Raw genomic sequence first — 23,599 nt, forward strand, 5'->3', positions numbered from 1 at the left:
GTCTCGGGGGGGCTTAAGTTTCATCAAATTTTCATTCACGGGCAAAGGGGAGGGATTCGTTCTCTCTCTCTCTCAGATGCGATTCCTCGTTCGATTCCTCGTTCCGACGCTCGCGGTTCCGAATCGAATGTCGCGTCTCGTACGATTGCCGGTTTTAATTACGTTTTTAATTACGAACGTGGTTCTCTGACGAGAAACGCCAACACCACGACGCCTCGTGAATACCTACTCGACCAGCTATCTCGGTCCCGACGTCAAAGTCTTATATTGCACGTGCAATTTTTTTAAAGGGAAAAACGCCTATGCATTCGTTCGCACGCGGGCTAAGTTTCGCAGCGATAGCTAGAACGTGAGTGGTCTTTTACGAGGTAGCAGCTTCCTGAGAAAGTACTGCCGTGGCGAGGGGAGACGACACGAGGGGTGATGCGGGGGTAAAAGACAGAGAAATAGAGAACGAAGGGGGCGATCGGGCGGACGAGAGCAGGTTGGAGAAATAAGGGGCAAACAGAATAGCCTGCCATAAAGTGCCTGCGCGTTATCCACGAGGGAGGAGAGAACGAGGAAACATTTTTATCGCTCCGTCAGAGAGAACTAGAAGGAAGCAAAACAGACGAAACAGGAGGAGGAGGAGGAAAAGGAGGTGGAGGAAGAGGAGGAGGAGGAGGAAGAGAACGGGCGAAGGAGCGAGGCAAGAAGTGTGCGGCGCGGGAGGTGGAGCTACGGGTAATTGAAAAGCCCGTGGTGCATCCCGATCGTCGCTTTATTTCGCTCGCGCACGCTTGACGGTACACCAGAGCTTCTCTCCTATTATCTCGCCCTTCTATCCCACTCCCATCGAGCCGTCGTCTCCTCTCACGCTCTTCCGCACGTCGGAATAAGAAAGATGAGAAAAAGCCGAGAAGGAAAAGAGGGGCGCGACGAGCAGATGCCCGCCGAGGTAAGCCGGTGAGAGGAGAGAGGAGAGGAGGGAGAGAGAGAGAGAGAGAGAGAGAGAGAGAGAGAGAAAAGGGAGAAAAAAAGATCGTACGCAACAATGCCCGCGGAGGTGCATTCTCGCGCGATTACCGACGCGCGGCGCGGAGGGGCCCCTTAACGAATGGCTTCGTAAACCATGGGCGCTTTAAGGTCATTACACATCGCAAAAAAAGAGAGTTAATGGCCGTCGTCGTGGCCACGCTGCAGGCAGGAGGCGAGACGGAAGAGTTAGAAGGAGACAAAACGAGAGAGATGGGGGCCGCCGGTTGGCCGCCCGTCGCCGATCGACCGTCTGATTTATAGCGGCAGTATCTTCTACCGGAAAGATGAGAACGCGCAACCTCATTGGCTTCCTACGTTAGCGGGTTAAACGTTCTCCTGCGGCGCGTCGTTTCCCCTTGAACGCTCGCCAAAAAGCAGCCACGTGTGCACCGTTAGATCGGAAAGTTCGACTAGAATGCGGAATACTCGATCGGAATGGTAGACACGCGGAGTGATATTAGATTTTCCCTTCGGAAATACAGAATCGGATTATACACGGCGTGGTATTTCCTCTCGTTCTATTTATTTGCTTGAATTTCTAACAAAAAATGTATGGGAGGAGAAAGAGAGAGAGAGAGAGAGAGAGAGAGAGAGAGAGAGAGAGAGAGAGAAAGAGAGTCGGTTGTGAAATATATACGGACGCTAGCGAATTTCACAGATTTTTGCTGCGAGTTCGCGTATCGGACACGTTATGTAACGGACGTTATGTTGGAATAAAATAATGATCCTTCGCTACGTATCTCGCGTCCTCGTTTGCAAACTGCATCCGTCGCGCGTTGCACAGCGCCCGTTATTTCCAGCGGGACGTTTTAATAACAAATCCACGCCGCTCTTCTCTTCCGGTTCTGCTTTTTCGTTCCCTTTCCTTCTCTCGCGTTCTCTTTCCCGGTCTCCCTCCCTCCTTTGTTCCCGTCGTCGCGGAAAAAGCTTTTCACGGCGCGGTAGAAAACGCGTTGCACGGTACGCGGCACAGCCGGCCGATTATATTGTGAAATATACACGGAGACGTAATTACGAGACGGTCGATCCTTGCGTCGACTGTCTACTACGAGCGGCATTTTACGGCCTCTCATTAAATTACGAACTAATTACCAGTCGGCGAATTGTTAAAAAAGCCTAGCCGTCCGTTAGAACGGCCTTATTCTCTCGCTGGGATAATCAGTCTTAGATACGAATTGCGTACGTATTGCGAGTATTCCGAATGTATTATACACTCGGACTTAAATAAAAATATGACACGCACAAATTTTTAATAATAATAAATGTTTTCATAACGATAAAATTTTATACGATAAATTTTTTTCAAGGGGGAAGGAATAAAAACGGCAGAAAATGATGAAAATTTCTGTTTTTGAAAATAAAGATTTTTCCATAAATTGCGTGGAACCATGGGCAAAAGTGCGAAAAACTCGCGTTAATTTCCCTCTGGGAAATTGTGACTGCGAAAATTGGTGTGGGCTTATGTTGGGCCCGTAACGCGCATACAAACGGCGGGCGTAAATATCGGCGTGCGCGAGGCGGAACGAAAGCGGCCGCGAGCCGAGAGAAAATCGATCGTAAAGAACCGCGACGGAGCGATTCGCCGTTGAGGCACTGTTGTTAAAATTGCTCCCGACCGCACACCTACGTATCGTACCGTGCCGCGTAATAAATATTGGAGAGACGTTTTATTCCGTTTCGCAGAATCGTCATCGATCGTTGCAGGCGCGCAATGACTATAAAACCGCCGATCCGTCGTGCTCTGATTGCGATCGTTGTGCGCGCGTGAGACGCAATCTTTGTGTGTGTGTGTGTGTGTGTGTGTGTGTGCGCGCGCGCGCGTGCGCGCGTACTTTTTATTTTTTTTTAACAATTATGTTTGTTACCAATCGACTGTAAAACTAGGACACGTTACGAAGTGCTGCGTTTATGTTTTTGCTGCCACCGGTTTCGCAAGCACGATTTTCGTATCATCGCATGCGCCTCTTGTTAATTGATACTTAAAGTAATGAAACGTCTATCCGTCTATTCATTGCGTGATATCGTGGCATTTGGCGTTTCGTCGCGATCTCGCGAATAATTGGAAATAAGAGTTCACCGTGAAAATGGATATACAGGAGATGAAGTATCTCGTCAATTTCATCAAAGTTGCACTCCATGACGGATCTAATCTTCTCCGATCGATCCACGACTTTGCGCGCAAAAAGAGGATACTTTGAAAAAGGGAAAAGTAAGAGGAATGATAAAAGCGATGCCGAAAAGCGGACGCGGCGAGGCGTTGTTAAGACGTCACGATGTTTTTAATTAATTAATTTGCTAAAGCCGCAGATTCACCGTCTCATAAATTCTTGTGTCAGAAGCATCCTCCCCGCGAAGGGAGAGAAAGACCAAAAGGGAGTGCAATCGGGGATGGGGATGAAGTATGCAAAGTATTTAAAAATATTAAGTATCCCCGAGAGAGAAAAGCGGATATTAAGACAGAGAGAGAGTCGTACGCTCGGAGAGGGTTGAAGAGTCGTTAGAGTTAAGGGTAGGGGTGAAAGTGACAGCGACGTGGAAACGGAATTACGGGATCGGCGCGGTGGAAGGTGGTAGGAGAACGTTTCAATTAGTAATTAAAACGTGCCGTGCAGTAACCCTCGCCCCAACCCTCAGTCGCCACCCCCAATCGCCCCTCCGCGGTACAACGAGGCTCTTGCTCTCTTATAGTGTCGTCGTCGCCACCGCCGCCATCTTGTAAATTAATTAATGCGTTCCTAACGAGATCAGAGGCGTCGGTAAAGCAGGAGGGTTGGCTGGTTCTCTACTTTGCCCGCCAAAGAGCGGGGGTGAGAAACTCAAGAGCGTAACTCACGCCTCGCGTACCCCGCGCGTCGGATAATACACTTCGTAATCGTCGGAGCAGCATCTTCGTTCAAAAGTCCCGTCTAAGAACTAGACGACCCGATAATTAAATTCCGGCGCACATATTTAATAGAAAAACTTTGAATATAAAACTTTAAGTAAATATTATATTATGAATAAGTCTCCTATTTTTCGCGGTTCTCTGTATATTTCGCGTTTGAAAATTTGCTTTCAACCTCCTGATTTAATTCTGTATGTAGAATATATCATTTCTAATAATCGTGCGCACTGCTATGTTTCCCTAGCGTAAACATTCCATATGGAAAATTGCCGCGCCGTGACATCAGTCGCAAATCTCGACTTTTCAAAACGCCCTTCCGCGATCCTCACAGCCCTGGATGAGAGCGAATTAGTCTGTTCCCGGGGGTAGACAGCAGAGACAGGGTGTTAGTGGAAGGGGATGTTGGTCGGGGGGTCGGTGTCAGGATCTCTCTCGACCCTTTCAAACCCTTTCATCGGCGCTTCACCCGCTTACATAATGCAGCCACTCTAATTAAAATAAATTACACTCTCGCGCGTCAGTTCGCTCTTTTATCTCTTTCTCTCTCTTCCTCTTTTTAGCTTCGCACCCGTGCTCGCCCTCTCTCTGTGTTCTCTCCCTCTCCCGCCTCCCTTCCTCTTTTCTCTCCGCTAGTTTTTTTTCGCTCTCACCCTGTCGCTTTTTTGTACCGCACTTTCGACCACCACCCAGATAACGCCCCTCTCTCCCGTTCTCTCTCTCTCTCTCTCTCTCTCTCTCTCTCCCCCTCCCCCTTGCTCGTTTATTTGCACTTTATTCGAGATTTAATTTACCGACCTCCGGCGACAGCCTCGTTGGTGCGCGCTCGACTCTGTGATGGGATTAAAAAGGCGGGTAGGGGATGATAGGATGGAAGAGACCGAGCGGCGGGAGGGAGAGGTGAGAGGATGGCGTAAAAGTTGGAAAAAGAGTAACGCGACCGCGAGCCCCGCGACCAATGGAGAACGAACTGCCGGAAAATGGCTGAACCAAGGAAAAAGCGAGGAGACGTACGAGAGGGGAGGAAGAGGAGGAAGGGAGAGGACGAACAATCGATATCGCGGCGTCTCGATTTGCAGCCGATTTTCGAACGAACTCCCGGAACAACCGAGCGTGTACCTGCCACCACAACATCGCGATGGCGCGAGGGCTTATACACACAGTAAATAACGAAATCGATTTCGATTAAACGTTTAAAATCGTTTCTGTTTTCATGATATCAGGATCGCTGATGCGGTTGCCAACCCTCGGGCTACGAGAGACAGGGTGATTTTTTTCCCCCCTCGATGATATTTGATCGCAATTAACGTTCGGCAAATCGTATCGCCGTCACCACTTCAAAATAAGTGGCAAATATATATATATATATATATATATTGTTGCACGTCCGCGTCAATATTTATTGTACAAAATTAATATTGAGTCGCGTAAAGGTAACAACTGACGACAGAAATGTCGTCTCCAATTGACAAAGAAGGAGAGAAGAGTTCGATCGGAATCGTCGGCGAATTTGTCGCCGACGTTGTCGCCGAGAATTATCGTAAAATGTATTCTCCCGATTATTCATTATATATTTCCGTATTGGAAATAGAGAGATATTCATCTGCGAGCGTGGACCGAGAGAGCGCGCACGCGAAAAAGGATTGCGGTCATAACAATATATATCTGGTTTTACAGTCGCGGGCAATTTTCGCGAAAATGCGTTCACATTACAGCGGGGTGAATCAACATTAATGGTCTCCACGAGTATCCTCCTCGTCGCCATCGAGACCGCCGGCTTCCGCGACAATTTACCGCGAGTTATCTGAAACGAGGCGTAAGCCATCGCGCAATTCAATTAAGCCCGCGCTCGCATGTCCGAGAGGGGGGGAGGGGCCGGTAATAACTGGAAATCCCATTTTTTTTCCGTCCGAGTAATAGCAACAAATAAATATTCCGCGATCGTCCATTATCCTCTCCCCCCTCCCACCCGTCGTTTGCACGCTTTTCCCGGGGGCAGCCGCTTCACGGTGTTTTATGAATTCGTTATGAGTCGACGCCTGTCTTAGTTGAGAGGGATGACGAGAGGAGATTGTCGAGTAGCTCGCAGAAAGTAGCTCAGTCTCTCACCATCTTTTCCTCTTTTTCGAGCTCGCACAACGAGCGACGTCAATGTCGAGCTATAGGCACCGCTTGGCTTCTTTCCCGCATCCTCGACAAGCTCCAAGGTGTTCCGCAACGCACAGAGGAAATATTTCCCAGGTCGTGAAAAATCCTGAAAGCGGAGACGACGCGCGAAAGAAAGAGAGAAAGAGAGAAACAGAGCAAGGAAGAGATAGGAAACGAAAAGTAAAGCTCCCAGGAATGAAAGAAGAGGACTTTACCAGCGCGCGAATAATAACGACTCGCATTCTCTCCGCTGGCTGTCGTCGGTTTTCGATTTGAGACACCAACTTTCTCCCCTCTCCATCCCTCCGTCTTACGGCACCACCCTCGGTACATACGAATATATATTCTCTCCTCTCCTCGAGATTTTTTTTTCTCCTTTCCATCTTCCTAGTCTTCCGCGATGGTTTGCCCCTTTTCCACAAGCACCGTTCTTCCTCGTCGATCCAATCACGAGATCGGATTGCACGGGGAAAGGATGGGGGCAAGGGAGGTGCAAGAAAGGACATGAAAATGTAGTTGGGTAACGAGCCACCGAGCGGAATAGAAGTTTTATCGTGCAGCCTGCCTCCCCCCCCCTCCCGCGCGCCGTGCGCGGAGAGGACGTATAAATTCAAAGTGACGCGAGAAAGCGGATCGATGGGAACGTAATTCTTCGCTCCTCGGAACTCGGTAAGTACGGCATCAATTTGTTCGATGGCTCGGAACTCCCTTCCGTTAAAAAGAAGACGATAGACGCCTTCGCGCCAAGATCGGACTCTCGATCAATACGGTATATATGCGGTGAACCGTCTTGACAGAATAAGGAGGATGCCGAAATGGAAATACGTGTAATTGTAGTTTTTTAAAATTCATTATTAATACGTTAAACAAAAGGAAAATAAGTAAAGCGAAGCATGGAGAATCAAGGTGTATTTGGATGACTAAAGACGTAGGGGGAAATTGGAGGGAAAATATGTAACAAGGAGAGAGTAGAAGAACTCATCTTTCCGACAATCAGTAATATTATACGATGCCGGGGTGAGTAACCCCATTAGCATTCATATTTCAATTTCGGAGGCCTCAGGGTCGCAGTTTGAAACTGTGGAAGGTACTTGGTTTTGGAGCGGCGAACGGGGGAGATAAACGGAAGAGAATTCACAGGGAAGAGCCAGAGGGGGCGGAGGCGGCACGGACGAGAGGGAGGAGTACGTAGAGGGCGAAAGAGGAGAGCTAATATCGATAGCAACCTATTACCATCTATCTCCATACCGATGTAATGGACGCGCAGCCCCGATTATCAATCCGTAATAATTGTGCATATTAAACGGGCACTAATTATCGGGCTGGCAGCGTGCCGCGGGCGCCATCGCCATCGAATCGAACGAGTTACAACTCTGCGTGGTCCGCCTCGCTTTCTCCCTCTATCCCTCTCGCTCTCCCCCCTCCCTCTCTCTCTCTCTCTCTCTCGTTCTCCCTCGCAGTAAATTTCACCACGGTCGAAAGAGGATTAATAACCAAAAAATTGTCGCTCGCCCGGGCGCGAAAATATTCGCAAAATCAAATATCAAATTGTGTTTTTTTCCCGATTCGCCAAGTGGTTCGCGAATTTTTCAACGAGTGTGAAACCTTAATCGTCCATTTGTTTCGCCGCATCGCATCGGTTAATGCGGGAACGTTGTTACGACGCGCGGACCGTTTAGTCGACGCCCGAGCTAACTGCGCACATCGATATTCATCCTGGAACGGAAAAAAAAGGAAAAAGAAAAAGAGGAAGAGACCGGGGGGAGAGGGGGGGGGAGGAGTTTCCAACCGCGGCTGATCGATTCTCCTTTCTCGCGCGAGTCTTTTGCCGAGGGATCGATCGATCGGCAGGACCGATCTCGCAGGACACTCCAGAGATCTGGGAGGTGGAGAGCGCGAACGGCGGTGCCCTCGAGCGCTCTCGAGGCTTTTTTCCTCTCCGGAGCGCTTTTAATAAACGCGCGCGCTGCAACCAGCGGACGCTTTATGTTATCGAAGAAGAAGAGAAACGCGGAGGAATAGAGGGACCGAGAGCGAAAGCGAGCGAGTGAGCAAGAGAGAGAGAGAGAGAGAGAGGGAGAGAGAAAAACGGAGAAAGAGAGAAGGGGGTAAGAGAGCGAAAGAGAGCGAGTACCGAGTGGTCGATGAAAGCGGAAGGGAGTGCTTTTGACGACGAGCTTTTTACGGCCCTGTGTTCCGGTGTTCAAGCTTTTACGTCCATTCCGTGCTTCCTCCTCCTTCGTCGCCTTCTCCACCTCCTCCATCCGCTCGACATAGCCCGCTTCTCTCTTCTCCTCCCCCTCCCCCTCTCTCTCTCTCTCTCTCTCTTTTTTTCCACGCTATCGCGTATCGCGCTAATTCCCTCTTTCGCTCTCACGTTCCTTTACCTCTGCTATCATCCAATAATACATCGCGCGTAAGCGGTGGTCTAATCCCCTTTATGAGGTGAAATTTTACGCGCCCGACAGTACCAGCGATATGCCAGTCTTCCCTCATTCGCGACGAATAATGAGAAATTATTAGGAAATTAGAAATTTTATTCAAATGTGATACTCACATGCCTCTCCTCGGCCGGATTGAGACCTGTAACAAAGAGTAAAAAATTTCGTGTGAGTTACGCGTGAAAATCGTGATAGTATTAAGATATAACGAGAGCTTTCCTCGGCGAGATAATCTATGCTTCAGACATCGGGGTCGACAGATCTATCCCTCGACAGAACGCCATGAATGTTTTTCATTATTATTACAGCGTCGAAGGGAATAGACTCGATGGTATGTCGACGGAATCTTTTCCACGGGAAGAAGCAGATAAAAGGGAAAAAGAAGGAGGAGCGCGCGAGACTAGGTAGACTTCTCAAGGATTTCCGAGACGGCAGGCGCAGGGGCGAGGGTGGGAAATGGGGGGAGTGGGCGAGATCGGGAAAAAGAAAAGCCGGCTGGAACAGAGAGCTGGAGAAAATCCAGACGGAAAAGCTTTGTCCTCGAGAAGCCGAGTTCATAGTTTGCCCTCGCTCGATTTCCCCAGCCTCCTTCCTCCTCCTCATACTCCTCTCGCCGGAGTTGGTACACTTTGGTCTCGTAGGAAATATCTTAACGATATCTTTTTCCTACCGTTACCCGTCCTACTACGAAGTAGGAATTACACGAGCCGTTTATGTTCCTGGTGCACCGGGACCACCATAAATTGCCTCTCTTTTCTCTTTCGCGACATTAACCACCGTGGAAATAAAATATTTTTATTGACGCAACGCCGCGAGAGACAGAGCTTCGATATGCGCGCGATCGAGACCCCCGTTTTTCCCCCCCCTCGGGAATAAATTGCAACGATAACACGCGTATTTTCGTTGCTCGATGAAATCTTAATTCCTAAGCTCCCATTTGGAGCACCCATTTGGATATTCTGGAGCACGAGTCGGCACGAGTGGTTTTACTATTATAGTCTGTACAGTCCGTCAAAATAGCGGAATGATAGTTGAGAAAAGCCTTATTGGGCCGGAAAGAACTTTCTCGTATTTTTCCGAGCTACGAGGAGTGCTGTAGTAGCCGGCGTAAAATCTGGAAAAAAGGCTGAGAGTCAGGGGGTCGTTTCAGGGGTTAAAATCCTGGATACACGTTCACGTCGTTATCGAGCAGACGCGTGCAAAGCGGAGCAGTTTCGGAAGCTAGAAGGAGAGGTATCCCCCTCCCCCTCCTCCTCCTCCTCCTCCTCCTCTTCCATCTCCTCCACGCGCCGGGTATAGAGCTCGCTAATGCCCCGTCATCCCCCTTTTATCCTTCCTCCTATCCGGCCAGGAAACTCTTTTCTCCTCCCTCACTCGACTACTCTCGCGCGCGCCCGCTCGTAAACGGACGCGGAAGAGCGCGCATAATTTTCTACTAAAGCGCCAAGAGGTCGTCGAGTGTTTCCGAGAGACGTTTTAAGAACCCGCGTGCTCGCATCTCCTCTCTCTCCCATCTTGGGGAGCGAGCCCCGAGCTTGCTAAAAGTACCGAAGACAAGCTCGCTCATTATTCAGGAAATTATCAGATAAAGAGTGGCTCGTTATCGAACATTCGAGTTATTCGGCGAAAATTCGTCTCGTATTAAAATCGCGCCACTTCTGCTGAAGGAGCGATGCGACGATAAACTCGAGCAAATCGACCGATGGAATCAATGTTGCTATTATCTACTCCGACACAGTCCCGACATTGGACATTTCTAATCGAGCATAAAGACCGTGGCTCGTTGCTGGAACGGGCAAAAAGGAATCGCAGCGTCAACACAGCCAAGCCGGTGGCAGATATTGCGGCGGATATGTCCGCGAGGATGGAGTCGTTTTAGGGGGGGAAATGCGAAAAACCATCGGAGGAAAGAACAAAACGAGAACGGCGGGTCGCCGCGCGATGGTAGAAACAATTCGCTCCGGGCAATGTTCCGGAAAGAAGGGAAGAAGTTTCAGTTGTCACGACAGAAATACTGGGCCGTTACACGTCTCCCGGTTCGTGGCGGAATCCTTTTTCAAAAACGTGTCTGCGATCGTTGACAATGTAGACTGCTGCAGCAGATCTGTTCTTTTTGACTGCGCTTTTTCACGCCTTCTTTCACTTTCGTGCGAAGCGAGCGTGTGTTCACGCTCCGGTGGGGAAAAGAAGGGAGACAACAAAGGGTTCGCGTTACGAAACAGTCAGAAGGAACAGATTCGAAATAATACGTAACGCGTATGTCGCGTTATCCGTTATCGCAAATACGGACATTTTGGCGATTCCGCGATAACCGACGAGATTACTTTCTGAGATGACCGGCGGTATTTCCGTCGAGATGATCGCGCCCGAAAATCGACGGATATCCCCGGATACGCCCGGACCCGACGTCGGTCGGAAAACGCAAAATAACATGCGGAGCAAACCGGCCGGGGGCTATATTCCCGGCCTGAGTAACATAGTTAGTCGAGCGCGAGTCGAGGGAGGGAGGGTGGATAGGCAGGGTCAGAGTGGAGGCCATCGGGGAATAGAGACAGCGAGTAAGGGCGTCAGACGGGCGGGTAGGGGAAGGGTTGTGGAAGTACACTCGTGTCGAGAGGAGATTCTGAGTGCTCTCTCGAGAGATGGTTGTGGCTAGAACGAGACACGCCGAGCGAGACGTCGGAGGAAAGCTAGGGAAGCGCGCGAGAATAAGGGCGAGAGAGGAGAGAAACGAAAGGCGGGAGAGAGAAGTTTGAAGGAGTACCGGGGAGGGAGGGGCAGAGCGAGAGGAGAGGACGCGTCTTCGTCAGCGGTACGTGGGGCCCCCGAGAGTGCGAACCCAAGCTCTTTCAGTCGCGTGATGTGCCAACGAGAGAGATGAAAAGAAAACGCGAGAGAGAGAGAGAGAGAGAGAGAGAGAGGGAGGGAGGGAGAGGGGGAGGGAACGAGGACTAAAACCCGAGAGGATTCTCGAGGTCAAGATCGAGAGTTTCAGGAGCTTCTCTCGGGCTTAAGCACGGTCGTTTGCGTCATCGGCTCGTTCGTTCCAGACCGCACTTAAAATAGCACAAAAAGGTTCCGCTTAATTTCAGCGCGACTTTGGAACGGTCTCGCCGTATCGTATACCACTCTCCAAGTGGTCTCTCTTCTTAAAAAGCTCTCACAAGCAGTTTTCATCTATTACATCGACGGCCTCTCGACGGATTAATCGTGTTTACGTTCGTCGTCGCTGCGTATATATATATATATATATATATATATATATATATCGCTGAATCATCGATGAGATTACGAGAAAACAACAACATATCGTCTCATGAGGATCGGTTACCGGCCTGTTCTCGCAAAAGAGAAGATAAGCGATTGAACAGCAGGTAGCCGAGCGAACGCGAAACACGAGGCGAAGCTGTGGATGCGCTTCTGCGAACGAGACGGTTAAACGGATCGTTTGGCGCGCGAAATATTCACGATTCGCTGAGTGCGCGAGAGTGTCGGCCGGTCGACTGGAACCGACAAGCTTCTACGAATTGACTCTTTTCTATCAACACACTCGACTTTACACGCTCGTCGAGAGTGAGATGCGAATTTACACGTGTCGACCGACGAAGAAAAAAAATCGTCCGAAGATTACGAGAAAAAAACTTCCTCTTGATAAATTTTGCGTACAATTTAATAGATGTAAAGATTTCAAATATTTCAATTTTGAATCCTTTCCTTAAAAACATTGTCAAAATATATATTAATTTCAAATATCTTGGTCTGAACGCTTGAAGATATCTTAAGATATCTTATTTTTTGGGGCAAGAATGGCAAAAAAAAAAATAAATAAATAAATAAATAAAAAAAAGAAAATTCACACAACTTACCTCCGTTAGGCTTGAGATCGTCGGGCTGACCGCGATGCAGTTCCGGTTTCGTCAGCATCGACAGAGGATGCGCGGCTGTACCTCCGGGGGTAGCAGCCGCTCCTGGGGGAAGGCCTAAACCGAGAAGGGCCGCGGATGCCGAGGTGGGGACCGGTATACCCGCGCCGGGGCCCAAACCAGGAAGTCCGGGTATGCCCGGATGCGGTCCCATCGCCGCGCCCGGTGGCAGCTGCTGGGCGTGCATCTGTTGCAGAAGTCTCGGCAAATCCGGCCTCTGTTGCTACAAAAGAACGACAAAAGTTCCGCGTGTCAATAATATCGTTTACGCAACTCACGGCCTCGCGATCGTTATATCTCGCGCGATCGCGGACCATATCGCCGCAGCCCGATATCGGGGGCTGCTCATCTGTACGCGCCAATCGACGCGGGGAAAGATTACGTGTTTGCGCATACACGTAATGTGTACGTAGAGATACGCGCGAATAACATATCGCTCGGATCTCGATAAGTTTCGTAGATTAGATTAAATAAGTGGCGAAGCAATTAACGGGCTCGAGAGCGCGTAACGGTGCCTCTCAAGTATTTCCGCTGTAATTACTAGATAAAAGCGAGCGAGTATTATTCCGCGAAAGATGTGAAAAAAACGCGATGTACGGGAATCGAGGAGCGATCATCGCTAAGAGCGCGGCAGATTGGAATTGAACGGGACGGGTGGGATGAGGGAAAACTTTAATAGCGTGTCGATATTATCGTGGTGGCCACTATGGCTATACGAGAGAAATGGAGAGAGAGAGAGAGAGAAGAGAGAGAGAGAAAGACGCAAGCCCAATAGAAGTTCGGAAATGATTTTTACGGGCTATCGGTTTAGCACGGCGGTGTGGTGTGTACGCTGCCGCAGCTTCGTTAGGAGAGTCTGTTTGCCGAACGTGAACTCACGTTTCCAGCGCGGACAAATGCATAAGCAAATAAAATCGCGCTCGCTCGCGAGCGCGCGTGGATTTAAAAGCACGGCACGGCGCGCCTCGCCCCCCCCCCCCTCTCTCTCTCTCTCTCTCTCTCTCTCTCTCTCTCTCTCTCTTTCTTCTTCTCTCTCGCACCGCCCGTCATAATTGATCAAACAATTTCGTTCCTGCGAGAGGAGACGGGGGAAACAGCGAGGGGACGGACAAAAAGCAACGCAACGATAATTCGCTGGAAAAATCGCTCCGCTTAATTCCGGTCACGATCGCACGTTCTCCCCCCTCCATCCGCGGCTCTGTCTCCCTTTTCTCTCACTCGCTCTTTCTGCCTCCCTCTCTCTCGAATTTCTCTCTCCTCGCCATCGCCAGCCACCGCCAGCCACTGCCACCGTTACGCGAAAATACACTTCGTTACAGTCAACGGAGGCAACTTTCCATTAGCAAAGCATACAAATTGCCGAGTAAACTCCGGCAAGTTTGAGTAACCTCCGCATCCGACCTCGCCCGGGTAAATCAAAGGCTGCGAAACAAGTGGAAAGACTTACGCGTTCTACCATCGAGCGAGCGCGCGCGAGCGAACGAATGAACGCCGGCGAAAAGTTTCGCGGAAATCTTAAACGTATTTCCTCGCCCGTAGTTTCCTCGTTAGTTGGGCCAAGCCGCCAGACAAATTGTGGATCTGTTCAACGCCGTTTTAACGGTTCGCGGATCATGGTGCGGAGGCGAGACTGGCGGAGAGTAAGAGATTACGAGAGAGAAGAAGGAGGGAGGGAGAGAGAGAGAGAAAGAGGCAGAGGAGGAAGGTGCGCAGACGATGAGTGTAAGAGGAAGTACGCTACACCCACACCAGCCTGTAACCATGTACACTCGTTAAGGCAGGCCGAGGCGAATATATATTCCGAGGAGTAGTTTGCCGAGATAATTAAATGGCTTAACGATATAATAACCTCGCGTCGAGCGTCGACTGTCTGAACAGAGCCACCCACAAAACATACAAACAGAGGAAACGTGTATAAACGTGCCGGTGCCACACCGCGTCTGTGTAAAGGGATGGAGATTGGGTCGAGGAGAAAGTGAGAGAGAAGAAAGAGAGGAGGGAGAGAGAGAGAGAGAGAGAGAGAGAGAAGAAGAAGAAAGATGAAAGATGGGAGCCGATTCTACGACCCCACGAAGCCGTCTACGAAACGTCGCCGGTGAGAAAGTCGGAAGCCCCTAGGAAACGTTCCGAGTTTCCACTCTTGATAGCGATAATAATCCTGACCTGGAGCTGCTATCCTCACGGATCCGACTTCCACGCGGAGTGTTACTCCTCTTGCCAGTGCTGGGAAACCACTCCTCGTCTCCTTCTGTCGAGATTTCCCGTAATATCGCGGCAATGAGAGGGACGCTTTGACGTCGCGTCGCGAACAAATTATACGAAGGGTATTCCGAGGTGCGAATTTCGTTTCTCAAATCTTTGCTAACGAGCAAGGAAACGAGCGAGGTAAAAGTTTTGCAAAATTTAAAAAGCTTGCTATAGAATATTATTCAGAAATACATTTTTCGTTTACTACTTCTACTTCTCAAATTATGATACAATTAAATATACATATACAATTTTTTTTGACATCGTTACGAGAGTCAAATCTGTTTGGTTTAAAGTTATTTTAACCTCCTTTATTTCCGGATATAAAGTTACACGTTTCGGTCTTAATCTTCGTGCGAATCTTCTCGCGGCACCTGCATCAGTTGCCAAGTGCTCGTCCTCAGCAGTTTTCATCGCCGTCGTCGTTTGCTGACTCGACTAGAAGCTATGGGCCGAGAGATCTAAAGGGGGATCGTCTTAACCTTCTTATATTGCGTATCGTTGACACACTCGGTAAGCGACTTTGGCCGAAGTAAGCAGTCGCCACAAGGAGAATTTGCGATCGATGTAGGTGCAAGTGTAGCCGAGCTCGTAAGACAGTATCGTCAGTTTCGCAACGTCGAAGCTCTACAACTACGATATCCCATTCGCCGTCCGAATACAATTCGTAGTGATGTTCATAATAACAGTTTCGAGTGGCTGCTACACAATGGAGAGAGGAAGAGCGAAGATTTCCTTCCAAGAAAAGCTAATCTTACCACAATATCTATATCGCGATGTGAAATAATTCGCGAAACGATTACGTTTCCTGAGCTTATCTATCCGCTGCGAAATCGAGTGCGCGGTCGATTTTCAAGCGGCGAATCCACAGTGGCTTGTTCGGTTCGATCCATCTGGCATAGCTAGTGGGATTTAAGAGAAGAGAGTAAACTAAGACGGGTGGCATTCCGGAATCCTGCTAAGGATTTGCCGCACGTACCCCGACAACGTCGCAGATCCGTGGAAGTTTCTCCGTGGGCTGTGTGCGAGGGGGAAGGCTCGGAGACGGAGGGGTGGCTGGAATGCTGATTAGTCGGCGCTCGTGAACCGTAACACTATAACCTACCCTCGACGGCTTGGGTAACCGGGCGGTAAGACTCCGGATAAGATTCAGCGAGAGAGAGAGAGAGAGAGAGAGAGAGAGAGAGAGAGAGAGACGGAGTTGCTGTATAGGTGGTGAGAGCGGATGCGGCGAGGAATAAGGGTGCGAGGGATCGAGGGGGTGATCGACGACGGGGTCGGAACGGAGCAGCGGAGAGGAAGAGAACGAAACGGGGGTTAGAGAAGCCGGTGGCTTAATAGGGAGGAAATTGAGTGCTCGAGCAATATTGAGGAGGATTCGGGATTCGCCAGGATCGTATCCGTCCCGTCCGCTTTTGGATTCCTCGGACGTGCATCGGCTTCCAGCGTAGCGTGCCCGCAGGGGTTCTCCGCCCACCCCCGCGAATGCTTTTCACGCTGGGACGCACGTGAATCAGTTCGCTATGTATTCTCGATCGAGTATGTCGCGAGCGCGATTCGACGACGGCGATATTCGTGGCGGCGGCATCGTCGGCGGCGGAAGAATCCATCTTTGTAACAAGCCATCATTCGCGTTCACTCACCCCGATAATAGTGTTCAGCTCGGTCATGGTCACTTGTTTGGCTCTGTCGAGTGCCGAGGCTACTTGCTGCTGATGCTCCTGAGAAAGAAATGGTAGGATCTGTACGACGATGGCGTTCAACCTCTTCGCTATTTCCGTCTGGAAAAAAAATTACAATATCCATTAAAAATATTGTTTTTGAGAAATTAATAAATTATTATATAATGCAAATTATAAATACAAAATACATGGGGCAAAGGGTATGATTATTCGTAAAATTGCGGAAGCTTTAGATTAAAATGTTAATTGCTACTCGAATAATCTTGCATAAAAACCAAACATTTCAGTAGCTAGAATTAAATGATAATGACGCGAGATTTCGATCTTTTTACATACACTACTCTGTTATTTTAAATTATTCAAAGATCTCTGCGATCTTACTAATCGTGACATCAAATAAACAGCTGCTGAAATAAAGCAATTTTACGAGCGAGCTTGATAAACAGCGTGACTTTTAAATTTCCTTTGCCTCTCACATTTTTATAAAATTTATTGTTTTTGTATTGTTAAGGCAAAGCGAAATTTCGTCAGATGCATAAAATAAATAACAAGAATTGCAGCAATGGCACATTACAAATTGCAAAAATTGTTCGATAAAACCAATTTAGGAAATTTCTTTATTTATTTATTATTACGGTATCCATTCTCCCCTCGCTCAATTAGAAAACCATAAAGAGAGAGAGAGTGTAAGGAGAGAGAGAGAGAGAGTGTAAGGAGAAAAAATGAGAAACACTAAAAAAAGGGTATTTCGTTAAGTACTCGGTACTTTCCCCTCGACGAGCCACGCATTACGAGGGTGTTCGATCCGACACTATGCCGGTATAGTCTGCGCCGGGGGCCCTCGGGCGGCTTGTTCCGGATCGTTAAGAAAGGTAAGGGCTAGCTTAACGCGCCCTCGCGAAGGAAACGAGTGAAGATGCAGGTGCGGCATAACCGACCGAGGGTGTTTACGACGCCCTCCGGCTGGAAGAGACTGCCGGGAATTAAATTAAATCCAGGCAAGATTGCCACAGTGGCGCAGGCATTCGCGCGCCCCGGTAACTTCTCTCTAATCCAACTTATTCCGGCATACTTGATATCGAGGGTACGTCGTTTATTTTTTTTTTTTTTTTTTATGCCACGTCGAGACATCCAATCTTCGTCGCTAGTGGACAGGTGGCCGCTTCAAAAATCCAGTATTTAACTAATTTCGACGTGTAATATTAATCGTAATTCCTTCGGCACGTCCCTCGTGTTTTTTTTTCCTCCCCCTAATCTACTAATTTTTCTGAATAGAGAAGGGCATTATTATTAGGTAACCATTATTAGGTAATCGCGTACAAATCTACGCGCCAGGCCGGATAACTCGACATAATTATTCACACGGCGCAACATCACACAGCGCGAAACTCCATTTAATTATCGCGGAATCAACAGGCAGCGCACGGAACGGAGCGCGGACCATTTTCGATGCTTTCGTCGAGAAAATGAAATCACTTAATTACCTCGACAAAGTAGCGGCCTCGCTGCTCGTTTCCCCGCCGACGCGTAAAATTCGCACGCTCGAGAGACGTGGAAGCGGAAACCGCCGATTCGTCGTGAAACAGGAAGCAAACCGCTGGTTTTCACGTGTATGCCTCTCTTTCCTTCCTCTCCCATCGTACTCCCTCTCTCCCCTCGTAAACGCCCCGAAAATATATGCCCGGCGAGCTCTCGAGGTTGATATAAACGCGAACTTCCGTCAACGTGTTTTCGTCGCTGCTTAAACGAGTCTCGGATGCTAATTGAAATATCGCCAGGCCACTGAAATTCTTGGCAAGTTTCCCTTGAGCACATCTCGGCATCTCGGCATCTCGGCAAATGGGCGGAAAGAGGAGGCAAAAGAGAGATAGAGAAAGAAATTGTGTATATGTATATATATATATATATATATATATATATATATATATATACACGTGTGTGTGTGTGTATGTGTGGAACGAAGAGATAAAAGAGAGAATGCAAAGAGGAGGACCTGTTTTAATTACTCGTCGCCTTCCGAGTGATGATTATTAAGCCGCTAATTATAATGTACGTGAAAATGAGTTGAGCTATATCCGCGAGACATCGCGTACGAGAAGATTTATGCAGCGTACATAACGCGCGATATACAGGCGATATGCGGTATACAGAAACGTGCAATTTTATGGAACATCGAAATTTTAAAAGTGCAGTTTGCACATGTATGTACATACACACACGCACATCCAAAGATATGAATAAACAAAAATTCCATAAAAATAATACTCGATCGATAAATGCAAATTCACATTTAGATTGTCAATTATATTTCCTGTAAAATTGATTTCTTTTTTTTTTTTTTAACCTATCTTCTACCCTATATATGAGCGTCAAGTTTAACGATTGACATTCGAACATGACGTGGCTCATTATCGCGATGAAACTCGAACGTATCCCTGTATTGTTCGCAGGCATAACAGGCGCGGAGTGTGTTTCGTAACGTGCGGTAAAGTCCCATCTACTTGGCGTACTGTACGGCAGTTTGCGGCGTTACTAGAACCAGAAGATTTCGAGCGAGTGGTAGAATGGGAGAGGACATTGTGGGGGCGAGAAATGGTGGCGGTCCCAGAGAGGAAGGGACGACGACGGGGGTGGAGTCGTCGCAAACGTAATTGCGTTGCCAAGAAGTTTTCCCCGGGTGAGAGGTAACCAAGAAAATAATGAATGGCTTGGATGCTCCGCTACTGCTCTCTCGTTCCAGGAAGGAAACCGAGAGCGAGAGAGAAAGAGAGGGGAAGGAAGGGAGAGAGAAACGGCAGAAGTAAAGAAACGAGAAACCGAGTTTTGGCCGCGAGGTTCTCGTTGGCCTGGATTTCACACGGGGGAGAGATGAAAATCTCGCCCTGAGAATGAATTTTTCTCTCTTGTGCCAAATTGGACCAACGAAGATTGCTCTACTCCGAGCGGAGTCTTTCATAGCGCGAATGGCCCTTTTCTTAAAATAGCACTCGCAGTAGTACCTATAATACATTGTTATCCGCTATCGAAATATCGAAGGCGGCGCGAGATTTCAGCGCGAGGACTTTGCGCGGAATCCGCGCGGTTATACGCGAATATATATATATATATACACGTACCACGAGTCTGTGCAATATTCCCGAAAAATCCCCGATACCGCTTCTCCTCTTTTCTTTTTCATATCCGCGTTCTCTATGGCATTACGAGGAGTTCGCGACGTGCGCTGAAACGGAAGGCGCAGATGCTACGGCTCGGTAATATCGCGAAAGCCGCAAGAAGCTCTCGCAAAGTGCCATCCCCTTTTCTTCCTGTACACATACACACACACACACACACACACACACACACACACACACACACACACGCGCGCAAACGCGGTTGCTCGCACACACGCGGACACGCGGTTACGAATACACACGTGCGTTTCTCTCAAAAGGAGAATCGGGCACTCTCGCGAGACGTTCCTTCCACACACATACAAACAACGCTATACAGCGTATACGTCTAAAAGCAGGCAGCAACATTCACGGCATGAAAATGCAAAGCGCCCGAGTACCGTCGATAAAATTCCTCGCTTGTAAAACGGTGACGTGAACCGAATGCTCTTTCGCCACTCCGGCTCGGCCCGGCCCGGTCCGCGCGGCCTGGCCCGATACTGCCGATAATCCGATACTCGAAGCTTCCTCACGAAGGAGGTGGGTTTTCGTGAATCTCCAACTGAGTTCTATTTTCCATGCTCCGAATATCGAGAAGAGCGCGCGATCTCTTATCTCTTATCGCGTGCGCGCGCGGGACGCATCTCCGTTTCCGCGACGAACTTTATTCTCCGCGTTGTGCTGGAAAATGTTTAATCGAAGAGTCAGCATCCAATATTATAAAGAGAGAAAGAGAGAAAGGCGATAGAATGAGAAAATGAGAGAGAAAGAGAGAGAGAGAGAGAGAGAGAGAGAGAGAGAGAGAGAGAGAGTTTGTGGCAACAAAGCCATGCTCGCCGCCAACCTCTGCCGACTAACCGGAAGCCGTTACTTGCGCTAACGAGTAAACCAACGGGTGCTCGTCGGACTTTGGTGGTATTATGCTGCGCGAGCAAATAAACTGGCGTGTTCGGCTAACTCCCTGGTTTCTGGTAAGCCCCTGGCACACCGACAGCGGTTCTCGCTCGCTCGGCCTGTAAAGCCCGGCTAACGTCCGCGTGATTGCAATACCCCGCGGCTTGCGGAGAATACCGGATGTGGCCGTGTGTACGCGCGCGCATCTGTGTACACACGCTGGACCACCGTGTGTGCGCGAGCGCGGCCGTACGGGTGGATTGGAGGCGGAAGAGGGAGAGCGAGACACGGATAAAGCGTCCGTTAAGGTATACTAGGAAGAGAGCCGAAAGCTCGCTGTCCGCCGTTATTTCAAATCGTTACACTGGTCCTGTTACACCGAAAGTTAGATTAAATCAATTTTCCGTCTCGGCTATAGCGTCACGTCGCATCCCGTCGCGTCGCGTCCAATCGACTCTCGTCAGCTAGTTTTCATCGTGTCGCGAAACAGACAACGTATCCACCGACGGCATCGGGGGGGGGGGGGAAGGGAATCTCCTTCCGCCGCGTTCGTCGCGCGACGACGTGAAAAGAATCGATAATGCGCCCTGTCTTTTGTTCCATCCATCGCGCGCGCGTCCGTATTGTCGACGGCGATGCACGAAGCTGACTGACAAATAGGTCAAACGTTGATAACAGCGGAGATTTGATAGGAGGGGCAAAGTGAGAGAGTGCAGCGTATCTCGTCGTTTATCCGTTAGTACGTAACCATCCCCTCCCCCGCGGATCGTATCCGCGCGAGAGGGTGTCGAAAATACCGGCCGTTTCGTAATCGCGGAGTCGATTAGAACGGGAGCGGAATCGCTCGTACGCGTCAAGTTGCAAAAAAGGTGAAAAAGAGAGCGAAGGAAAAAATCGCTCGTAACGCCATTTCCAGCGGCGATTCCCGTGTCACGCGTGACAAACACGATATTTATCCGTGAGTCGCGTGAGCAAAACGCGCGAGCGAGCACGAAGGGAAACGCGCCGCGGAGCGGCCGCAGAGCAGCAACGCCTGAAATTGCTTGTAAATATTGGAGCTCGCCATTTTCATTCGGTTAATTTTCCGCGGTGAACGCGCCCGAGAGACCGCGATGAAATTTTATACGCTTCGCACGTCTCTCGACGTTGCTGAACACGCCGCTCTGCAACGCGATGCGGCACGCATGATCTCGTTCGTGAATTTAAAAAAGGAGAGAGAGAGAGAGAGAGAGAAAGAGAGAGACGGTGGGGAGAGAGAAAATCACGGTGTCGCGCAAAATGGCCAACTGGCCAACTCGAATAACTCGAATCGCCGTTAAACGGGTTATCGGAACGAACGGGTTACGAATGACGATGATACACTAGTTGTACAGTGTGTTGGCGGTTGTTGCACCGCGAGTTGAAGGGTACAATTGCCTGTCGCGATGATGCGGTTCCCGGCTTCGATCGTGTGCTTCAACGTACTGTAACAACAATTGTCCGCGCCGTGATAAATCTAGTACAATTTAACGGAATTCAATTTTTCTCACGGCAAGAGTTTTCGATTTAATTCAGCTAGATTTATTTAACTTTGGTCAGATCGCAAAATTCGAAAATACATTTCCATGATCCGCGATAGGATTGTCGTGCACGGAATTCGGAAGGTTGCACGGACAGACGGTCCTGCTCGAACCATAACTCAGGCCAATCTCCGAAAACAGAGGGCAATCGACGAGACAGCGAAGGAGGACCGAGAGGGAGAATATTGTGCGCGCGAACGTTCGAGAGTAAACAGGCTACAATCAATTCGAGGTTCGTCGTGGTCGCACAACGAGAGCAGCGAGGGGTGACTTGGTAGTAGCCGCAATTCAGAGAACATCCACAGCTCGTGTGTACGAGGCGTACGTGAAACATGAACATGAAGCGTAGTGCAAAATGTGTGTGTGTGTGTGTATGTATGTATGTATGTATGTATGTATGCGTGTATGTGACCCGAGAGAGAGAAGTCGTTGTTGCCACTAGCAGTCGGTATTGCCGTCACCAGCTACATCGTTGCGCTAGAAATGCCGGGATACCAAAGAGATGGGGAGGAAGAGAGAGAGAGAGAGAGGAAGAGAGAGAGAGAGAGAGAGAGAGAGAGAGAGAGAGCACAAGAGTGAGAACGGAAAGGAACCTCGGGTTCTGGCTAGAGATCTCCCGACCGACGAGGAGGAACGAAGAAAGGGATGGGAAGGGGGGACTCGTTGGAGAGAAGGATAAGTGGGTACTCGAGTCGCAGCAGAAGCAGCAGCAGCTCGGCAAGGCGGAGACCTGACACAGACGGCCCGACCCCGAAAGATCGAGATGTTTGGATGTTTGAACGTCGGAGTGCTGTCTCAGCACTCGAGCTTCCATCCATCCTTCTCGTTCCCCTCTCCACTCGCCCCTGCTGCTCTTCGAGAGTGTCCTGATCCCGCGCGATACCAAGGATCTACCGGGTGGTCGGAGTCGTTTTCAGACACGTTCCAGAGACGTGGGAGAGGCTGGCACGGGGATCCTCGATCCTTCAACGATTCACGGAATAACGAAGTAACCGCGCGAGAGTGGTTTACCCACCACTTACACTTACCATCGCCACTCTGCCCGTTCCCCACGTGGCGTAAAAACGAATATTTACAGAGAATGCGGAAATTTACGGTGGGTTTGCGTGCGAGAGCGAGCTGGGAAAAGCCTCTCTATTACTCTTCTCGCGTTTCTAATTATCTGACTTCTCAGCGCTCACCCCTTTCGCGCGTGACACGCCGCTCGCGCGGTGGCAGACGGCGGCAACGAGTGGCTTGGCAGAGCGATCGATCAGCGAGTGTCAGTGGGTTATGGTCGGCAAATTAGCGGCACTCAAGATATTAAACGTGTAGAACAACCTTCTCTCGCGTACGAACGCGCGCGCAACACGAGTCGCGCGATAGCGTCGGTAGGCAGCGGCCAATAACAGCGGTGAACCTTGACTCAGCTATTAAGAGGAATGTACGACCGAGCTGTTAGAAGGATGCTGAGAGCCATCGGGTGATTGCGGCAGAAGCTGCCTCGAGAGAACGTCTTGACAGGAGCGTGTTATCGAGCGATTGCGCGATTGCGGTAAACGACGGTCTTTATTACGTCGCGTCGCTAGCACGCGAAACATTTTATGCGAAAATCGGTCTATAATAGATGACGCTATCGTTCGATATTTAAAATTCGAATTAAGCCTTCGCGCAAA

General features: G+C 49.4%; 1 protein-coding gene across 7 annotated transcripts in view; it reads right to left on the reverse strand.

Moving 5' to 3' along the window:
- Positions 1 to 23,599, reverse strand: part of LOC105433265 (protein groucho) — a 69,853-nt gene that overhangs the window by 10,106 nt on the left and 36,148 nt on the right. For 5 of the 7 annotated variants that reach the window (XM_089083402.1, XM_089083400.1, XM_089083399.1 and 2 more), the window contains 3 exons: positions 16,301 to 16,438; positions 12,354 to 12,633; positions 8,604 to 8,629 (listed from right to left, as the gene is read on the reverse strand). In XM_089083402.1, coding sequence (XP_088939528.1) covers positions 8,604 to 8,629; positions 12,354 to 12,633; positions 16,301 to 16,438 — 444 coding nt within the window. Of the gene's footprint in view, positions 1 to 8,603; positions 8,630 to 12,353; positions 12,634 to 16,300; positions 16,439 to 17,823; positions 18,075 to 23,599 lie in introns of those variants that run through there. The other 2 variants (XM_089083405.1, XM_089083401.1) reach the window with 2 other exon arrangements.

Source organism: Pogonomyrmex barbatus, unplaced genomic scaffold (assembly GCF_055798465.1).
Source record: "Pogonomyrmex barbatus isolate J1 unplaced genomic scaffold, ASM5579846v1 scaffold7, whole genome shotgun sequence".
Lineage (NCBI taxonomy): Eukaryota > Metazoa > Arthropoda > Insecta > Hymenoptera > Formicidae > Pogonomyrmex > Pogonomyrmex barbatus.